General features: G+C 48.4%; 1 protein-coding gene and 1 pseudogene across 2 annotated transcripts; one reads left to right on the forward strand and one right to left on the reverse strand.

The window, feature by feature from the left end:
• Positions 1-47: 47 nt before the first annotated feature.
• Positions 48-19,509, forward strand: PAF1 (PAF1 homolog, Paf1/RNA polymerase II complex component). The gene is made up of 14 exons (XM_081018931.1): positions 48-312; positions 1,229-1,258; positions 1,346-1,438; positions 2,468-2,589; positions 3,547-3,613; positions 4,710-4,811; positions 5,036-5,141; positions 5,852-5,920; positions 7,785-7,888; positions 8,628-8,744; positions 10,561-10,689; positions 12,139-12,244; positions 17,259-17,346; positions 18,660-19,509. The coding sequence occupies exons 1-14, from the start codon at positions 263-265 to the stop codon at positions 19,106-19,108; spliced, it is 1,632 nt and encodes a 543-aa protein (XP_080875057.1). The 5' UTR covers positions 48-262; the 3' UTR covers positions 19,109-19,509.
• On the reverse strand, positions 8,754-9,618 carry LOC308483117 (securin-like; annotated as a pseudogene). The gene has a single exon. The product of its transcript is annotated as a securin-like (transcript).
• Positions 19,510-20,078: the final 569 nt, after the last annotated feature.

Below are 20,078 nucleotides of genomic sequence, written 5' to 3' on the forward strand. Positions count from 1 at the left end.
CATGCCTTTCGGGACGGCTTCTTTCTGTGTGAGGGAAGGCGGCTATATCGCGCTATGGCAGCTCCCCTCACACCTGTAGGTGCCAAACAATGGATTTCCCGCGCGCATAAGCAGCCTGCGACGTTTTCCCCTCTTCCCGGAAGTGGCTTGACGTAGCAGCCCGAACTACATTTCCCAGCGGGCTTCGCGGCGGAAAAGGGGGGTGATTAAGCCCCGCCCCCCGTTGACTGGCGTCGCCTGTTGCTCCTGAGGGGGGTTCGCGATGGCGCCAACTATCCAGACTCAGGCGCAGCGGGAAGAGCCCGGGCACAGGTAGGGTGACGTCACTCCCCTCTCCCGGACGCCTGGGTCCCCTGTGGAAGAGGGAAGTGGGGAGGGGTCTCCTGCTCCCTCCCCCCCCCGCCCAGCAGTTCTCCCCAAAGGGTCCTAAGAGGGGGAGGGGCTGAGCCCGGACACCTGGGTCCCTCTGCCAGGCGCCTTGTTCTTAAGTCCCTTTGAGTCGTTTCCGTTAAAAACTGAGAAATAAAGTGAGGAATAAAGCAGTAAACAGAAAGTAATAGTACTTATTGCTTTAACTCGTCTTAAAAACTGCTTTTAATGCTGTGTTTTGATGCTGAAAACTGCCTTGGGACCTAGGAGTGAGAGACAGGTAAGGAACAATGCCACTCATAATATGGACAAGCTGGAAGGTGGGCAGAGAGGGGCGACCAAGACGATCAAGGAAACCAAGCCTGATGAGGAGCGGTCGAAGGAGCTGGGTAGGTTTAGCTTAGAAAAGAGGAGACTGAGGGGAGATATTATGGCCAACTTCAAATACTCGAAAAATTAGAATATCATGGAAAAGTTCATTGATTTCATCAGCTGTATGCCATAATCATCACAATTATAACATATAAAGGCTTGACATATCTCGCTTTGCATGTCATGAGTCCATCTCATATATTAGTTTCACCTTTTAAGTTGAATTACTGAAATAAATGAACTTTCCCACAATATTCCAATTTTTCGAGTTTCACCTGTATCTTCAGGGCCGACACCTGGAAGGTGGTGCAAACTTGCTTTCTCCTGCTCCGGGGGTGTGTGTGTGTGTGTGTTTATGTGTGAGCCTGAACCAATGAATTCAAAAGGAGATTCTGACTAAACCGTTCCACCAAGTCTCATTTCTTATGCGCTGGCATCTCTGTGCTAAAGTATCAGTAACCCCATCTCTCTGTCTCTTTTTCCTCAGGCCCAACTCCCACCGGACGCTTCCTGAGAGGTAAAGATCACCCCCTTGCCATCCCTCACCTCTTGCTTGGAGCGTGGCAAGTGGTCTCACCTCCCTTTCTCACATTTCCCTTTGCAGGTCGGGGGTGGTGTGTCGTGTCAAGTATTGCAACAGTCTCCCCGATATCCCCTTTGACCCCAAGTTCATCACATACCCATTTGACCAGAACAGGTGAGCAATGAGAGGCTCAGATGTGAGGCTGCCATTTTCTGCACATTAGCACATCCACAGTGGATCTTCCGGGGTCTTAAACAGACTGACTTTTCTGCAGCGCATGGCGAGTTAATTCTGAAGTTAAATCTGCAGGTTATCAGGCTGCAAAGTGCCGAATGGATATGACCTCTTAAGTCTGCATGTAAAAATAGATAATAGAAGATGTGCAATGCTTATGTGAAAAGTTACACAGCGGAAACAAAAGTGAATGGGCAGTCATTGGTTGCTAAAATAGTTTTTTTATTTTACAAAAAGTTGGCGCTGTTTTATCTGCTCACATTTTTATATTGCCATGTTTTATACTTCCTTCTGTTAGTTTACTGTTAGCTGCTTTAGGCATCATTTAGGGAAAGGCAAGATCCATTCAGCATTTTTGAAAGGTGTCTCCAATCAATTGGGTTGCAGAATTAAAGACTGATTATTTTTGTGGAAACCGCATATTGCCGGTTCATAGTCTCTCCTGTGCCAGAGAGAAAGGTGAATGCCCCCACTATCCTCTTTCAGCTTCTGCCTTCTGGAAGAAGGTCCAGGGTTATAAAGACTAGGACTAGCTGCCTGAGAAACAGTTTCTATCCAAATGCGATTTTGATTTTAAACGCAGTGTAAGGTAGTCCCTATGGGAGTGTATTGTATTTAATTAAGGGGTGTCAGAGTTTTTAGGGGGTCAACCAGGCTGGGATAGCTGGGATGGCAGGCTTGTTGGTTTTTGAATGTCTGATGTAGATTTTTCAATTTCGTTGTTCCGTATGGGACAATGACAGTAAAGATTATCGTATTGTAAATTAGTGTTCAGAGGCACATTTTTTGCAGATTAAAACTCAGAACTGCCCTTTAGCTGGAGAACAGTGCAAGCATTTTTTTATGACATACCCATGCAAAATTGGAAAATGCTTGTCCTTGTATATTTTGAAATAATTATCATCCTTTGAAATTCTGTTTATGCTTTTTCTGCTGCTTGACCTGCCTCTTGCTGCTGTCACCTTCCAGGTTTGTACAGTACAAAGCCACCTCTCTGGAGAAGCAGCACAAACATGACCTCCTGACTGAGCCTGACCTGGGGGTCACCATAGATCTAATCAACCCCGATACATATCGCATCGACCCCAACGGTGAGAGGAGTTGCGGGACCGGGAAATCTTAATAACCGTGCGGGACCTGGGTGGCACTGTAGTCTAAACCACACAGCCTCTTGGGGTTGCTGATCAGAAGGTCGGCGGTTCGAATCCCTGCGACGGGGTGAGCTCCCGTTGCTCGGTCCCTGCTCTTGCCAACCTAGCAGTTTGAAAGCTCACCAGTGCAAGTAGATAAATAGGTACCACTCTGGCGGGAAGATAAACGGCATTTCCATGCGCTTTGGTTTCCGTAACAGTTGCGCCAGAAGCAGTTTAGTCATGCTGGCCACATGACCCGGAAAGCTGTCTGCGGACAAACGCCGGCTCCCTCTGAAAGTGAGACGATCACCGCAACCCAATAGTCGCCTTTGACTGGGCTTAACCATCCAGGGGTCCTTTACCTTTTTAATAACCGTGCACAGCAGTTGTGGGTTCCGATTGTGGAGATGTGACTGATACATTTTGGATTCCCATTGCGCAACCTGCTTGATGTCACACACAAATATGTTGTGTATTAGGATGCCAATTTTTAAATGTGGTTGCCCATCCGTCTGTTTTGGGAGGCAATAGAGGAGTGAAGTCAAACTGAAGTTCAAGAGTTACCTACAGCACCTACTTTGGCCGCAGAGACCGATATGGGAGAGACATGTTTTGTTGCAGCTGGGGCTGACAAAGGCATCAGTCACTGCAGTTGTCTGCAAGGAATTCCCCACAAGGCCTGGGTTGATGTCCATGGCAAAAAAAGCCCAATTTAATTGTCTATGATTGGTACATCTTAATGGGACTGTATCAGGCTGTCATGGATGTGCTGAAGACAATCAGAACTCCAGGAAGACTGGCCAGAGGCGGATTCCCAGGATTTGGCTGAAATAGCTAGACCAGGCTAGGTGTGTAAATAAGGGGTAACAGCCTTCGGCCTCTAACCACTGCTACACCTTCTTTGGCTTCTTGCAGTTCTTCTAGATCCCGCCGACGAGAAGTTGCTGGAGGAAGAGATCCAAGCACCAACCAGTTCCAAGAGGTAATGGTTTTCACCTGGGCCGGGATTCTAAACCCCAAAGCACTCCTCCGACTGCAGACGCCTGCGAGAAAACCCTTTTCTGCTCTCCGTTGTGTCCCTTATCTCGCTTCCGATCGCTTGCCCATCAGCGGCTTTGTTTCAACACCCACTTCCCTCTTTCAAAAAAAAAAAAAAGCATGCTCTGCTTTTCTCCCCTGGGCAATTTGGCTCCAGGGACCACGCATTTGCTCCATAAGACGCACAGACATTTCCCCTAACTTTTTAGGAAGAAAAAAGTGTGTCTTATGGAGCGAAAAATACGGTATATGTTAGGTGGGGAAAATACTCTTAGAATCATAGAATTCTAGAGTTGGACGGGACCTCTGAGGGTCATCTGGCTCAACCCCCTGCAATGCAGGAATTCTGGCTGCAGGCATCCCTGGGTGGGCTTCAACCACCAACCTTCTGGTTAACAGCCAGTTGCACTGACCCGTTGCAGAGCAGGAGGGCTCTTCACTGCCAATAATATTATAATAGTAATAATAATAATAAATGTTATTTATACCCCGCCCTCCCCAGCCAGAGCCAGGCTCAGTGTGGCTAACACCAGTAAAATTACAGTAAAAATGTAATAGGAAAAAAACCCAATTTAAAATACAGGTTAAAATACAATTTAAAATGCAGCCTCATTTTAAAAGTAGCCCATAGATCAAGACCATAAGGGGAGGGAAACATAAGGGTCCGACTGAGCCCAAAGCAAAGGCCAGGCGGAACAGCTCCGTCTTGCAGGCCCTGCGGAAAGATGTCAAATCCTGCAGGACCCTAGTCTCTTGTGACAGAGCGTTCCACCAAGTCGGGGCCAGTACTGAAAAAGTCCTATGAAATAGCTCAGTGATTGAAATGAAGCAACTTGTACGTTTCTGTTGCCAGTAGGAGTGGCCATGGACAACCCAGCAGCTTTTCCTTCCTAGGTCTTTCTCACAGGTGTTTCAACCATCTTGAGGGCTAGGAACGTGGCTGTGGGAATTGGGAGGATTGCAGTACTCAGAAATGCCTCTGGAGGGAGACAAGAGACCCATGTGAATTCTTCCTAAAAAAATAAAATCTCTCTTTGCAGATCCCAGCAGCATGCCAAGGTGGTGCCATGGATGAGGAAGACCGAATACATCTCCACAGAGTTCAACCGCTACGGCGTCTCCAACGAGAAGCCGGAGGTTAAGTGAGTAGAAATTAAACATATTTTTAAAAGCTGCTGTTTCAACATAAAAAAAAATAGTGATGAACGTGATAAATCTTTGAGTTTCTGGACCAGGCCTTCAAAGCGTCCAGAGAGATCTGTTTCAGCCAGTTTCCCAAAGTTCCTCCAGAGGACCGCTGTGGTCTTCTTTTACCTGGGTAAACGACTCCTTTCTGATACATATTTCGTTCCTGGTTCTCAATCAGGATTGGTGTGTCTGTCAAGCAACAGTTCACAGAGGAAGAGATCTACAAGGACAGAGATAGCCAGATTGCGGCCATTGAGAAGACCTTTGAGGATGCTCAGAAGTCGGTGAGCTGTCCGGGGTGGTTCCTTTTTTTGGGAAATGAAACCGCTGTCCTCTCACTGTTGCACTTTTGTAAAGGGGATGATGATGATGATTGACAGATTGATGGATTCACCCTGAGGTTCCAGGGCGGGTTAAGTATTAAAACACAATAGGTAAAGGTAAAGGGACCCCTGACCATTAGGTCCAGTTGTGGCCGACTCTGGGGTTGCGGTGCTCATCTCGCTTTATTGGCCGAGGGAGCCGGCGTACAGCTTCCGGGTCATGTGGCCAGCATGACTAAGCCGCTTCTGGAGAACCAGAGCAGCGCACGGAAACGCCGTTTACTTTCCCGCCAGAGCGGTACCTATTTATCTACTTGCACTTGACATGCTTTCGAACTGCTAGGTGGACAGGACCAGGGACCGAGCAACGGGAGCTCACCCCATCGCGGGGATTCGAACCGCCGACCTTCTGATCGGCAAGCCCAAGAGGCTCTGTGGTTTAACCCACAGCGGCACTCGAATCCCTTTAATTAAAACACAATACTCAGAGCTTGAAGCTGCCCACCTGGCCAGGAAATGCAGGGGTGGATGGCAGCATAAATATATTTGCTGTGTCCCTTTGGGAGGACAATGCTTTTCGGGGATTTGGGGGTGCAGTTCTGAGAAGCTTATTGGTGTCCTTGCCTCCGCTGGCCTCACCCACATTTCTCACTTCCAAATTCTGCCTCCAGATCGCTCAGCACTACAGCAAGCCTCGGGTCACGCCGGTGGAGGTCATGCCTGTCTTCCCTGACTTCAAGGTGAGATCGAAAGAAGGGACAGTTGGATTATTTTATTTTATTTTATTTTATTTTGATTATTATTATTCTTTATAATCACTCTTTCCTCCAGGGACATCGAATAACTTACAAAAAAATCATCAAAAATCTAACTATAACATACATCAAAATCATCCTCCTATTAGTTATGCATAACAGTATATTCTTTTGTCCCTATTCATTTATCCTAATTTTTTCCCCTCCCTTCCTCCCTCCCCTTTACCCCTCCCCCCAAAAACTTGTTCTCTCTTCAAATCTTTAACCATGTGCACAGATTAATCATTCTAATTTGGATGCTTGGGTTGGCTCCCCCCGTGCTATCCAATTCCTATAACTTGTCCATTTATTCAAAATCTTTTGACATTTGTTTTCCCATGTATCTTCCGTCATTGCCTTTTCAAATACATCAGATTGTATATGTTCAAAAACATAGTCATTCCATTTTTCCATTGTCCATTTATCCTTTTCTTTCCATCCTGATGCAATAACAAGCATACCAGCTAAGATCATAATTTTATACCAATCTTGCTCTTTTCTTTCTATTTTACTATTCCCCAGTATTCCTGAGATAAACATCTCTCTATATATGTGCATATACCCCTAACTCTTGACCCCTAACTCTATGTATGGGGGCAGTTGGATCTAAGATGTTTGGGGCTTTGTATACAGCAGCCCTGCTCTCGCCACTAGGCCTCTCTCCACCTGCTTGGTTCCTATGGTTTTTCGACTGCGAAAATTCCTTTCCTGTTTATTTGCGAAGGGTCCGTAGGCAGGGAGAGCGAGATTAGAGAGGTGCTGGGCTCTTGGCAAAGGTGGATGAACCACTGAGCGAAACAAGCGCTTGCTTAGGGCATCAAGGGAAGGGGGGAAGCCACAGAAATTTTCCATGGGCAGATTTTTAACATTTAGTGGTCACAAATTGCTCAGCTTGGCGTTCCTTTTCTCAGCCGAAGTATATTAAAAACCCCAACAGAACAACAATGCAACAAGGCAGGCGGAATGCTTATCTCCTTTAAGTATAGAAGCAGATGGTTTTGAGGATCTGATCAAAGACTTGTGCAGTTGGAAAAAGTAGGAGAAAACTTTTCGAATACAAATAAAGCGGAAGTACACGTGTACCTTGGTTATCATACAGAATGCGTCCCGGGAGTCTTGTTCGACTTCCGGAACTGTTCGAAAACCAAGACGTGGCTTCTTGCATCCTGCAGCCAATCAGAAGCCACGCCAGACGTTCGGCTTCTGAAAATCATTCGAAAACCGGAACGCTCACTTCCGGTTTTCGATCATTCGGGAGCTGAAATGTACGAGTTCCAAGGCGTCCGGCAACCGAGGTACAACTGTATACAAAAACATTTCTTTCCATGTTACTGTAGGTTTCGTCTCGTTTCGAAAAATAAAATTTTATCTTGTGGTTTATAATTGCGTATATTTTAGATTAGATATATATGGGGGCGCCAAAATATTTTAAGTGCTCGGGGCCTCTAAAGGTCTTAATCCGTGCCTCTCTGCCTAAGAGGAGAGTAAGACTCAGGGGGTGGAGTAGTAGTCGCCCTGGTCTCGCACCCATTCCCTGTTTTTGCACGCAGAAGCCCCTCCTTTATTCTCCTCAGACTGCACAGTCAGGCCCATTTGGGGCGAATCCTGGAGCATAGCTGTCGACTTTTCCCTTTTCTTGCGAGGAATCCTATTCGGAATAAGGGAAGTTCCCTTAAAAAATGGGAAGCGTTGACAGCTATGTCCTGGAGGGGTGGGGCTGAGGCACTTCTAAGGAGGCCCTGCCAGCTGTGTGTCATTTCTGGAGGGTTCGTGCCGTGCCGTAAGCTGTTCTTCTTCCGCCCTCTGCCAGATGTGGATCAACCCCTGCGCCCAGGTCATCTTCGACTCCGACCCAGCGCCCAAGGACACCAGTGGGTCAGCCGCCCTCGAGATGATGTCCCAGGCCATGATTAGGTACGGAAATGCAGTTCTCTTCGTGGGAGATGGGAATTCTTCCAAGCCTCACTTTGAGAAGCTGTGCTGGGGGTTGACCCTGAGGCCTTCTGCATGCTGGGCAGGTGTCCTGCCACCAAACCATAGCTGTCAACTGTCCCTTATTTGGCGGGAAAGTCCCTTATCCCAGCGCCGTGTCCCGCTGCTGTCCCTTATTGATGATGTCCCTTAAATTTCCCGGGTTTCAAAGGAAGCAGCTCCTCTCCCTCCATCCCTGCCGGCCAGGGAGGAGGGAGGCTCCAACTGTGTTGCTTGGCTGCGTTGCTCACCCAATAAGGAGTCTAAGAACGACTGGGGGATGGAGCTTGCATGCCTTGTGCCCATCAAATCAGCCGCATTGCCTGGGGACTCGCCTTTGCTCAGCACTTCCCAGCGGAGAGGTGACGGTGGTTTTCCTTGCTGCATCCCCTTTGCCGGGTTGCTGCGCTGTGGGAACCACCACTTGAGGCTTCGTTTGGCTGCTGGCTGGGCTTTCTGCCTTTGGCTCGGAGGGGCTCAGAAGTTGAACATACCTGTGCCCCTTGGAAAATCCCTTATTTTGGCTGCTGATCCTTTATTTTCGAGGCTGCTGGTCCCTTATTTTTAAATCTGCTATGCACCAAACTCCAGTCTCTCCATGACAAACTGGTTTGCTAATGGATTCCATGCAAGAGATAACCTTCCTCTTTCTCTCTCTCTTCCCCCCCCCCCCAAATTCCAGGGGCATGATGGACGAAGAAGGGAACCAGTTTGTGGCCTACTTCCTCCCAGTGGACGACACAATGCGCAAACGCAAACGGGACCAAGACGAAGAGATGGACTACGCTCCCGAGGATGTGTACGTGTGCCAACCGGGAGGGCGCGCGGGTTGTCTGGTTAAGAAAGCAAAACTTTACGGGGAGACCTTTTATTTTAAAAAATCCCCGCACTTGGAAAACCAACACGTCAGGCGTGTTTCCTGCCCAAGCCGTCTCCCTGACACACTACCTTTCTGCACGCGGGGACTTGTTTTCTCCTGCTCCGAAGGGCAGGGCTCAAACCCAGTGGCTTCAAGTTTAAGAAAGGAAATCCCAAATAAACATTTGGGGAGGACTTTCTTTCTTTCTTTCTTTCTTTTTTTTGCGAATTTAATCCAAGTCCTTTATTATGAAAATTAACACAGCTTGCTCAAAATTCAGCTTAAAAAGAGATAAGCCTGTTTACATATTATAAGGGAGAGGGAAGATCAGTTATTATTTCATCCAAAGTGGCCAGGAAGTCTAGAGTGGACTGCAGGGTATCATAGCTCCATGAAATGGAAGGCTCTTTTGCAGGTACAGAGATTGTGCTTGCAAATCTGCCGGAGGCATTTTCAAATACCATCAGAGGAACTCCAGTCAGGGGCGTGTGGCTCAGCCCGTGATCTTCGGGAACTTCAAAACTCTCAAAAGTCTAAAGGATCATAGGAAAAGAGGTTCTCCTTTTCTGGATAGTCTTCAGGAACCATGCTGCTGCTTTCAACTCTGTTTGCAGTTTCAGTAGCCTTTTTCGTAGAAGATTACGAAAGGCCCATTCAAAGATTACGAAAGGCCCATTGTTAAAGGCCCATTCAAATTTCCTAGAACCTCCCTGACAGACTGGAATGCTGCTAGATTTATGTCAGCTGTCCTTCCGACAAGTGGAGTCTTGGGGCAAGACCTTTCAGCAAAACTCTTTGATGGTGCAGATACCATTTTTTTTTTAAATAATATTTATTAAAGTTTCAAAAGAAGAAAAATCACATTAATAAAAAGATTAACAATAAAAAGGAAAAATACAAAGTAGAAAAAAGAAAAAACAGTTAAAAACAATTCCATCTTTTCATCACTTCTTTTACGTTTACTTGTTTCCCGGACCTCCTCATACCTCCCTCTTTTGTATTCCAATTCAATTTGTTAATCCAACAATTCCTTTCCCTCCTTCTTAATCCTAAAATGGTGCAGATACCAATTGCACCCGACCCTTAGAAGAAGCAACCGTGCCAATTTCATCATTCTCTTTTTCTATGTACCATATTTTTCTCTCTATACCAGACCATAAGACGCACCTAGTTTTTGGAGGAGGAAAACAAGAAGAAAAAAAATTCTGAATCTCGGAAGCCAGAACAACAAGAGGGATCGCTGCGCAGCGAAAGCAGCGATCCCTCTTGCTGTTCTGGCTTCTGGGATAGCTGCGCAGCCTGCATTCGCTCCATAAGACGCACACACATTTCCCCTTACTTTTTAGGAGGGAAAAAGTGAGTCTTATAGAGCAAAAAGTACGGTAAATTTGTGCTGCCATCACTTTGACACCCAAGGATTGCTGCCTAAAGGAATCAAAGAACACTAAAAGCGATAACACCACCAACCTTGGGGAGGACCTTCTGACAGCAAGGGCTGTTCAGCAGAAGAACGGCCTCCGATTCTCCTTCTTGGAGGTTTTTAAACTGAAGTTGGATGGCCATCTGTCAGGGATTCAGTTGTGATTCCCGCATTGGACCAGATGACAGTTCTGTGCTTATATTTTGAAGGAGCCTGGGTAGAACCGTTTGCCCTCTCAGCCGATGGGATTATTGGAAGGGGGCGGGAGAACACCTCGGAATGAATATGGGGGCGCTGCAAAGCCCTCACCCATTTCTTTCTATCCCTTTCCTCCAGGTACGAGTACAAGATCGCCCGGGAATACAACTGGAACGTCAAGAACAAAGCCAGCAAGGGCTACGAGGAAAACTACTTCTTCATCTTCCGGGAGGGCGACGGGGTCTATTACAACGAACTGGAGACCAGGTGAGGTAGAGGGAGTAACTGAAGCCTTTTGGGGGGGGAGTGTTCTGGTGGCCAGGGGGGCCTCCAGGTAAAAGGGTCTGGGGCTATTGGGGGGGCACGGTGTTGGTGGTGGTGCCAGGGCCGGCTGGAGCTGCCCGGCCCTTTTCCTTTCTCCGCTGAGCACATGGTTAACCTGTGGAACTCCCTGCCACAGGAGTCAGGGATGGCCGCCAACGAAGATGGCTTTAAAAGAGGATTAGTCACTTTTATTTACGTATTTCTTGTTTCTTGTTTGCTCTCTTTATATACTGCCTTTCATCCGAAGATGAAAGTTTGCGGCGTAAAAATGCAAAACGGAAGCACAAAATAGATAACGAAAACGAGGACAAAAGCAATACAAAAGCAAATTATGAAGGAAGAGAAAAATATCGGTGGCTACTTGCCATGATAGCTATAATAATAATAAATCATTTATATCCCGCCCTCCCCAGCCGAAGCCGGGCTCAGAGCGGCTAACAACAATAAAAGTAACACAGCATTCTAAAATCAATTCATTCTAAAATCAATTCAAAATCAAATTGATGGCAACCATTGGGCTAGACTTCTACGAGGATCACCAAAAGAGGGGGTCAGACTGCGCCTTGGCCAAAGGCCTGGTGGAACAGCTCCGTCTTGCAGGCCCTGCGGAAAGATGTCAAGTCCCGCAGGGCCCTAGTCTCTTGTGACAGAGCGTTCCACCAGATCGGGGCCACGGCCAAAAAAGCCCTGGCCCTGGCCCTGGCCCTGGTTGAGGCCAGCCTAACCTCCCTGTGGCCCGGGACCTCCAAGATGTTTTTATTTGAAGACTATAAGGTATTTTGTGGGACGTACCAGGAGAGGTGGTCCTGTACGTACGAGGGTCCTAACCCATATAGGGCCTCCCTGGTCAGATAAATGCTTCTGAACGCCAGTTTCTGGAGACGGCAGGAGGGGAGAGTTGCTCCTGTCCTCAAATCCTCCTTGCGGGTTTCCCATAATGGGCACGTTAGGATCTCATGGAACCTCCAGGTCCAGAGGCAGTCTATCTAGACTCCTATTTTGGGGGGGGGTATTTGGCCACCGTGAGACTAGCTGGGCCTGATCCAGCAGCCTCTTCTTCTTAGTCCTTCCCCCCCGGCACATGTTGCATCCGAGCTGCAGGTCCTGCGTGGCAGGGGGTGGGCTGGATGACCTTTGGGGATCCCTTCCAATACTTTGAATTTATGAAATAAGGGCCTCCCCAGAGATATCCCATTGTGTTCCCTCTGCTGGTCACCACCATGACCCCGCTAAGTGGCGCAGGCGGTTCTGGCATGCAACCAGCCCCTGGCCTCCCCCAATTTTGTGCAACACGTCACCGGCACTCGAGGGCTGTATCCTGCTGCCAGGGCATGTGTGTATGCGCAGAGTCGGGCCCCTGCTCCCTCCTTAACCTCTCCCTCCCCGTCACAGAGTGCGGCTGAGCAAGCGGCGAGCCAAGGCCGGGGTGCAGTCGGGAACCAATGCCGTTCTGGTGGTGAAGCACCGAGATATGAACGAGAAGGAGCTGGAGGCACAGGTAAGGCTGGCGTGGGGGAACCCCGGGGACCCAGGAATCCTGGCTCTGAGCTTCAACCCCATCTCTTTTTTCTTATTTTTTCAATAATTTTTTTATTAGCTTTTCAACATATCATTTTCAACAATAATTGCACGTACTTTTACATTTTTTTTTACTTCAATCACATCTGGAAATTTTCCAATCTATTCATTTAATTTACATTTCTTATTTTCACTATTACATTTAAGTCTCATATCTAATATCTCTCTTCTTTGTCTTCTTTGTAACACTTCGTATATTTCCCCTTACAAAGCTTCTTGTAGTCCTGCTAACGTAATTTGTTGGATTACTGTTGCTCTTCAAATAATTTGTATATTTCTTCCAATCTTCTGCAAATCTCTGGTCCCGCAGGTTTTGAATCCTTCCTGTCATTTTATCCAATTCTGCGTAGCCCATTAATTTTGTCTGCCAGTCTTTTTTTGTCGGAATTTCTTCTTGCTTCCATTTCTGGGCTAACAATACTCTTGTTGCGTATAAAAACAATTTTACATCCTGTCTACAGTGGTGCCTCGCAAGACGAAATTAATCCGTTCCGCGAGTGTCTTTGTCTAGCGGTTTTTTCGTCTTGCGAAGCAACCCTATTAGCGGATTAGCGCTATTAGCGGTTTAGCGGCTATTAAAGGCTTATCGGATTAGCTGCTAAAAGGCTATTAAAGGCTTAGCGGCTTAGAAAAAGGGGGGGGGAGCGGAAAAAAATCTCAAGACTCGCAAGACATTTTCGTCTTGCGAAGCAAGCCCATAGGGAAATTCGTCCTGCGAAGCAACTCAAAAACGGAAAACCCTTTCGTCTAGTGGGTTTTCCGTCTTGCGAGGCATTCGTCTTGCGGGGCACCACTGTATTAATATCCTTACTTATAACACCAAGTAGAAATGCTTCTGGATTTTTTTAGAAATGTATATTCCAACATCTTTTTAAACTCGTTATATATCATTTCCCAAAAGTTTTTTACTTTCTTACATTCCCACCACGTATGATAAAATGTTCCTTCGAGTTTCTACTCCATCTCACTGCCCTGCTCTGGCCATTGGAGCTGGCCGGATGCTTAATGGAAGTGAGGATCATTGACGGAATTAGAACCAATTCCTAGAGAGAGGAGAGGCAAACCACTGGCTATCGGCCACCACTTGTTGTTGTGTAGTCGTTTAGTCGTGTCCGAGTCTTCGTGACCCCATGAACCAGAGCACGCCAGGCACTCCTGTCTGCCACTGCCGCCCGCAGTTTGGTCAGACTCATGCTGGTAGCTTTGAGAACACTGTCCCACCATCTCGTCCTCTGTCGTCCCCTTCTCCTTGGGCCCTCCATCTTTCCCAACATCAGGGTCTTTTCCAGGGAGTCTTCTCTTCTCATGAGATGGCCAAAGTCTTGGAGCCTCAGCTTCAGGATCTGTCCCTCCAGTGAGCACTCAGGGCTGATTTCCTTCAGAATGGAGAGGTTGGATCTTCTTGCAGTCCATGGGACTCTCAAGAGTCTCCTACAGCACCAGAATTCAAAAGCATCCATTCTTTGGCGATCAGCCTTCTTTATGGTCCAGCTCTCACTTCCATACATCACTCCTGGGAAAACCATAGCTTGAACTATACATAGCTTTAACCATAGCTTTAACTATATCAGCCACCACTAGAGATACGGAAATCCAGTTCGGTCCTTGGCATCTGGGGCCTGGTGCACCTCAATCTCTGAAGGCCAGGCCTTCTCTTCTGGTCGAAATTCTCTGGAAAGGAGGACTTGGGGTGGGAGACGGAAGACAAAAGTCTGCCCCCTGGGAAGGAAGGTGCCTCTGCTCACTGGTACCTTTGGGGTTCCTAAGTTCCTAGAACAATTTTGGCCATGACAGTTCCGTCGAGCCTCCATGTTCCGAAGCAGTCTATACCTTGTGGGGGGGGGGAGTCAGGAGAGAACAAGGCTTTTCCCACCGTGCTTGATAGATAGGTTCTCAGGGGCATCCCATCAGCCGCTTTTGATGGGGCAGAGGGCTCGACCCTTCAGCTGGTCTTGGCCAGGTTAGGCTAAGTCAGGGGTTGGCAAGGTTTAAATTGCCTGGGCCGGTTCACTCCAACGTCGATCCCTCTGGGCTGGATTGCGTGTGCGCATGAGCCCGCACGCGATTTCCAAAGTCTGCGCAGATGCGATTTCCAGCGTCTTCGTCTGCACAGACGCAATTTCTGGTGTATGCGCAGACGCAATTTCTGCTGACACAAGTCCCTGCGCCATGTTGTGCCGGTTTGGCGCAGTGCGCAGGGACTCGCCGAGTGGGTGGCTTGGTTTGGGGGCGGCTCGTGGGCCAATTAAACGACCCCCATGGGCCTTAGGTTGCTGACCCCTGGGCTAAGTGAACCCAGAACCTGGGGAAGTGTCATAATAGTAATAAAACCATAATTTATTATTTATTTATTTATTTATTTATTTATTTATTTATTTATTTGAAATCATATTTATTAAAGTTTCCAAAGATATAGAAATACAAAGAAAAAAGAAAAGGAAAAAAAGAAAAAAAAATATTTAAAACCTTACTTTCATTACCTACTTTCTTGGACTCCCCCCCTCCCCCCCCGACTGTATTCCCCTTTCCTTAATTTGGTTCTACAAGCTCTCACTCCCAATTTGAAGCTTAATTTGTTTAACCCACTATTCAAATTGAATTGTACAAATCTTACACCGTCCCACATCATTAACAAGAAAAGAAAAAAGATTTTCCCCAAGATCCACTCCAGTTCCTTCCACGAATTCCCTTTTTTTAAACACGTCCAATCAAAATAAAATGACATGCGTAAGTTATATAAAGAAATAGAAAATAAGAGATATAAAAAAAAAAATTCAAAAGATTGTTACACAGCCTTTGGATTCCAAATCTCTCCCCCCCCCTTCCCCGGTTTGAATTCCCCATGTCCATCAGTCTATACATTATCAGCCTGGAAGTCTCAATTCATGGCCAAATTTCTCCCCAATTCCATCTTGCCGGTTTTCTTTTAATTTATTAATTTTAATGATATTTAACTTCAAGTGTCCAATCTAACAAAGGCCTTTAATTTCCTTGATCTTTACCACTCCTCCCATTGTTCTTTCCATGTCGTAATCAGTCCTTTGTTCTTCTTATTCCTCACTTTCTCAGGTTTCTTGTCCTGTTCAGCTGCTAAAACTTTCTTATTCAGAAATCTGGTATCTCTACAGAGGTTTGTTATTCAGGAACAAAAACTTACGTCCAGTCCCTTCCTTTCTTCAATAGAAAATTCTATTGTCTCCTTTAATGTAAATACCTCTGTAGACAAAATACTGTTTCAGTTTTGCAGCTTTCCCAGAAGATAACAAGTCCTGTGCAAATCCCGGAGTATTTTTCCACTTACGACCGTTCTTGTAATGTCCCAATACCCCTCTAGGGGGATTATAATAACTTTGTATCCTCTGATCCAAAAGTCAAATTGTTGTTCCTTATTTTCCAACAGTTTGTATCCATATTATAGCAAAATGTAACAAAATTAACCAGCAAAGTCCTCGTAACAAAGTCCTCTTTATATTCTCCAGCTTTGACAGCTACTTTGACAGCTGTCAAAGTCTCCGTCTCTCTTCACCAGGCTCCGCGGATCGCCCCGGTTCCCAGGGGGGGGTTGCATTTTCCTTCTCCCCCTCCACTCTTCTCCTCCAGCACAGTTCTTATAATTTCCCATCGTGGAATTAATGATTTTTATCAGAAATATACTTCCCTTTGGACCTTGGTTGCTCAGTCCTTGTTTTGGAATGCTTACAGTAGGGGGGGGATTGACTTCCTTTTTAAATCGCCCCCGCTCGTGCCAAATCCGAAATTTTGAACCCGGTTTCCCAATTACTCACGGGTTGTTGTTAATAGTCCAAATTTTCAATGGAAGAAGTCAGCGCTCTCCGTCGAATGGCATGCGGCTGCGCTCGGCAGGGAAAGCAGAAGACTCAAAGCACCACGCCGCTCCCCGGCACCCGATCCGAAGCCTTTAAAAAGGCTCCTTCACGAGTCGGGAGGGCGCTAATGGTGCAAGCCGAGTCACCCATGTCCACGGACTCCGTGCCCGTGGTTTTTAAGGGTCCCCGCGTCGCCGGCGCGGTAGGACCCAGCCCCTGCCGAGCAGACTCCCTCCGGAGCTCGGAGGAAGTCCGCCATTCGGCGATGGCGCCAACCCGGAAGTCCCATAATTTATTATTTATACCCCGCTCATCTGGCTGGGTTTCCCCAGCCAATCTGGGCGGCTCCCAACAGACTATTAAAAATAGAATCAAACATTAAAAACTTCCTAAAGAGGGCTGCCTTCAGATGTCTTCTAAAAGTTTGGTACTTATTTTTCTCTTTGACATCAGGTGGGAGGGCGTTCCACAGGCGGGTGCCACCACCGAGAAGGCCCTCTGCCTGGTTCCCTGTAACCTCACTTCTCGCAGGGAGGGAACCGCCAGAAGGCCCTCGGAGCTGGACCTCAGTGTCTGGGCAGAACGATGGGGGTGGAGACTGACTGGATGACAAGGAGTGGTGGGAGGCACCGGCCGGGGAACCCCCAAGGGAGGTCCCAGAGGCTCTGAACCCCAGGGGTTGACGGAGCGGTCAGAGGGAGATTGGAAGGGGATGCTGGATACAGACGGGACAACAGGGTTTAGTGAGCAGGAGGAACCTGTGACAGGGAGCAGCTCAGACTCTGAGGCTGAAGCAGAGGAAGGGGGTCAAAAATGCTGAATTATCCAGGGTATCTCCCTCTCCTGTTGCAACAAGTTCCTCTTTCCTCTGATCTCCAAGAACATGCAAGATAATGAGGGCAGAACAGAAGCCAGAGGTGTGCAGGTGCAACTTGAGACTGCTTGGGAAACATCTGGGAGAGGAGAAGACTTAGGTGGAAGGCCCTGCCTCTTTGTTCTGACCTGACTCCAGCCCTGGCAGGAATGCCAGTGGAGTTGCTGGAAGTCAGCTGGGGGCGGTTTCTCCTTCCCCAAATGCCCCCTAACTCGCAGCTCTGTCCCCTGCAGGAAGCCCGCAAAGCCCAGCTGGAGAACCACGAGCCGGAAGAGGAGGAGGAGGAGGAGATGGACCTGGGCAAAGAGGCCCAAGGCTCAGGTAGGTGCCGGCTTGGCAAAATCTCTCCCTGGTGCCCCCTCTGCTCGCTGCTGAAGATCTCTGTGTGGCCAGGCGGCCACATTGCGGAATTTGCAGCCTCTGCTTTAAAGAACTCCCCCTGCATTTTGGCCCCTGGTGGAACACTCCAAAGCAGCTCCATCGCTGTTGCCTCATTGGCTGGCGCAGCGGCATCCATGTTTCTTAAAGGGGGAGGTCCTGCCTTCCATCGTGACCCTCTTCGTTTAAAGGGATGGGAACCGTATACAGTCATACCTTGAGTTACAGATGCTTCAGGGTGCGTTTTTTGGGGGGTTACGGACCACCAAAACCCAGAAGTACCGGAACCGTTTACTTCCAGGTTTCGGCGGTCGCGCATGTGCAGAAGCGCTAAATTGCGCTTTGCGCATGCGCAGAAGCACCAAATCGCACTTTGTACATGTGCAGAGGCGCCAAATCACAACGCGCGTGCGCATCCTGCACGGATCACGTTCGCAACCCGAGCATCCGCTGTATGTTGTGTTTACAGAAATATTGTGAAGAAGTGGACTCACTAGCAGGGTTTGAGTAAACACTTAACAATTAAGAAAACGAGCCTGAAAGTCAAGATGTAATAATGGGGAAATAATAAAGGGCAAGGTGTAATATGGAAAAGTATGGTACAAAAGTGATAAGATTGTAACAATATCAAATTAAGAGATTATAAAATTAAGCTAGAATAAAACAGGCAGGAGAAGTAAATAAGGAACCAGAAGAGGAAGTTGAGGGAAGTCATGGGTGAGGGGGATAGGGATTTATATATACTTTTTGTGATAAAAAGGATTGCGTTGAATATAAAACTGTACAACTTCATAAAAAACTATTAAAAAAATAATAAACGGATGTTCCTGGCCCCTCCTCCCACTTTAGGGTCCCCAGATGTTGTTGGACTACAACTCCCATCATCCCTGAGCTCTGGCCTTGCTAGCTAGGGGTGATGGGAGTTGTAGTTCAACAACATCTGGGGACCCACAGGTTGAAAAAGGCTGAGCTAGAGCATTGGGTGAGGAGAGAGCAGGGTTCAAATCCTCCCAGTTGACTATGAAGCTTACCCTGTGGCCCCCACGGGGGGGGGGGGGAGAGTAGCCACTGCTTCTCTCAGCCCTTACCCTACCTCAAAGGGTTGTTGTTGTGGGATTAAATGAGGGGGAAGAGTCACGTACTGCCACCTTGATCTCCTTCGGAAGAAACGCAATCGGTCCCCCTGAAAAGCCAAGCTTTCCCCCGTTTTCCCCCTGTCCGTGTGCTCACCTCTCTCCTTTTCCCGCTCGCCCTAGACGAGGAGCCGGAGAAAGGCAGCGAGAGCGAGAAGGAGGCCAGCGAGGCGGAGGAGGGCGAGGAGGAGGAGGAAGGGCGCTCGGCCAGCGAGAGCGAGCGGGAGGCCAGCGAAGGCGAGGGGGCTCCGGCCGAGGAGAGCGAGGAGGACGAGCGGGCAGCCCGAGACAAGGAGGAGATCTTCGGCAGCGACGACGACGAGGACGAGGACTCGGAGCAGGAGGGAGGCCAGCGCGACGAAGGCGAGAGCGGCAGCGAGGAGGACGACGACGACGAGGAGGACGAGGAAGGGGGAGACCGGCGCCAGCAGCGCCGTGCCAGCAGCCAGAGCCCCCTCCACAGCGGCAGCGAGGACCGCTCCAACCACGAGGAGGAGGAGGAAGAGGAAGGGGAGGCCAGCGCCAGCGAGGCCCCGTCCGAGTCCAGCGAGGAGGGCAGCGACAGCGACTGAGCAGGCCCTTTTGGAAGTTGCCTTCACCCCTCTCCTGCAGGGGCCACACCTGGGAATGGACGGTACTTACCTTGGCTGGCTGGCTGGCTGGCTGCTTTGTCCCAGTTAAGCCCAGAGGATTCTGGAAATTTTCTTTCCTCCCGGCGAACGAGGCGGATCGGAGGGCTGCCTCCCCGCCACCCGTTTCTGCCGATCTTCCACCTCCGCCAGCGAACTCTTTGCTGCGAACCTTCTGCAGATACGACTGGCGTTTGGGGTGTGCGGTGGGACACAGACTCACACGACTTTGGTTCTTCGGCTCCCCTTCTTGTGTTTTTCTCTGCCCCCCGCTGTACATAATGCGCCACATGGCAGTTCTCTCTCTCTCACCCACCCCAAAATAAAGTTTTTTGCTTCTTGAATCTCCACTCTCTTGTTAATCAGGGCCACTTGCAACACCGTTGCAGCAAGTGTACTTATTTACAGCCATGCCTCATGTTACGTTTGCTTCAGGTTGAGCGTTTTCAGGTTGCATCCCGCGGCGACCCGGAAGTACCGGAAAGGGTTACTTCCGGGTTTCGCCGCTCGCGCAAAATGGCGCCACGTGCGTGCGCAGAAGTGGCAAATCGTGACCCGTGCACGCGCAGATGCGGATCCCGTTCGCAACCAGAGTTACCAAACTATTTCGGAAAATAATTGCCTACCGCTTTTTCGTAAAAATTCATCAAATTGGGATACAGCAATAAAACCATCCTCTAAAGCAGGCATCCCCAACCTGCGGCCCTCCAGACGTTTTGGGACTACAACTCCCATGGTCCCTAGCTAACAGGACCAGTGGTCAGGGATGATGGGAGTTGTAGTCCCAAAACATCTGGAGGGCCGAAGGTTGGGGATGCCTGCTCTAAAGTCATAAAAAGTTAAATGCAGACAATCAGAAAACCATCGTGGAAGGATGTTCTCCTGAATTGCCTGCATAGGCCTGGTGGAATAG

The sequence above is a fragment of the Podarcis pityusensis genome, assembly GCF_964106645.2.
Source record: "Podarcis pityusensis genome assembly, chromosome: 8".
Lineage (NCBI taxonomy): Eukaryota > Metazoa > Chordata > Lepidosauria > Squamata > Lacertidae > Podarcis > Podarcis pityusensis.

Excerpts from the sequence above, each read along its gene's own strand:
- PAF1 (XM_081018931.1), top strand. The coding sequence starts at position 263 with ATGGCGCCAACTATCCAGACTCAGGCGCAGCGGGAAGAGCCCGGGCAC. Across the intron at positions 1,259-1,345 it reads CACCGGACGCTTCCTGAGAG|GTCGGGGGTGGTGTGTCGTG; the intron begins GTAAAGATCACC and ends TTCCCTTTGCAG. Across the intron at positions 17,347-18,659 it reads CAAAGAGGCCCAAGGCTCAG|ACGAGGAGCCGGAGAAAGGC; the intron begins GTAGGTGCCGGC and ends CGCTCGCCCTAG.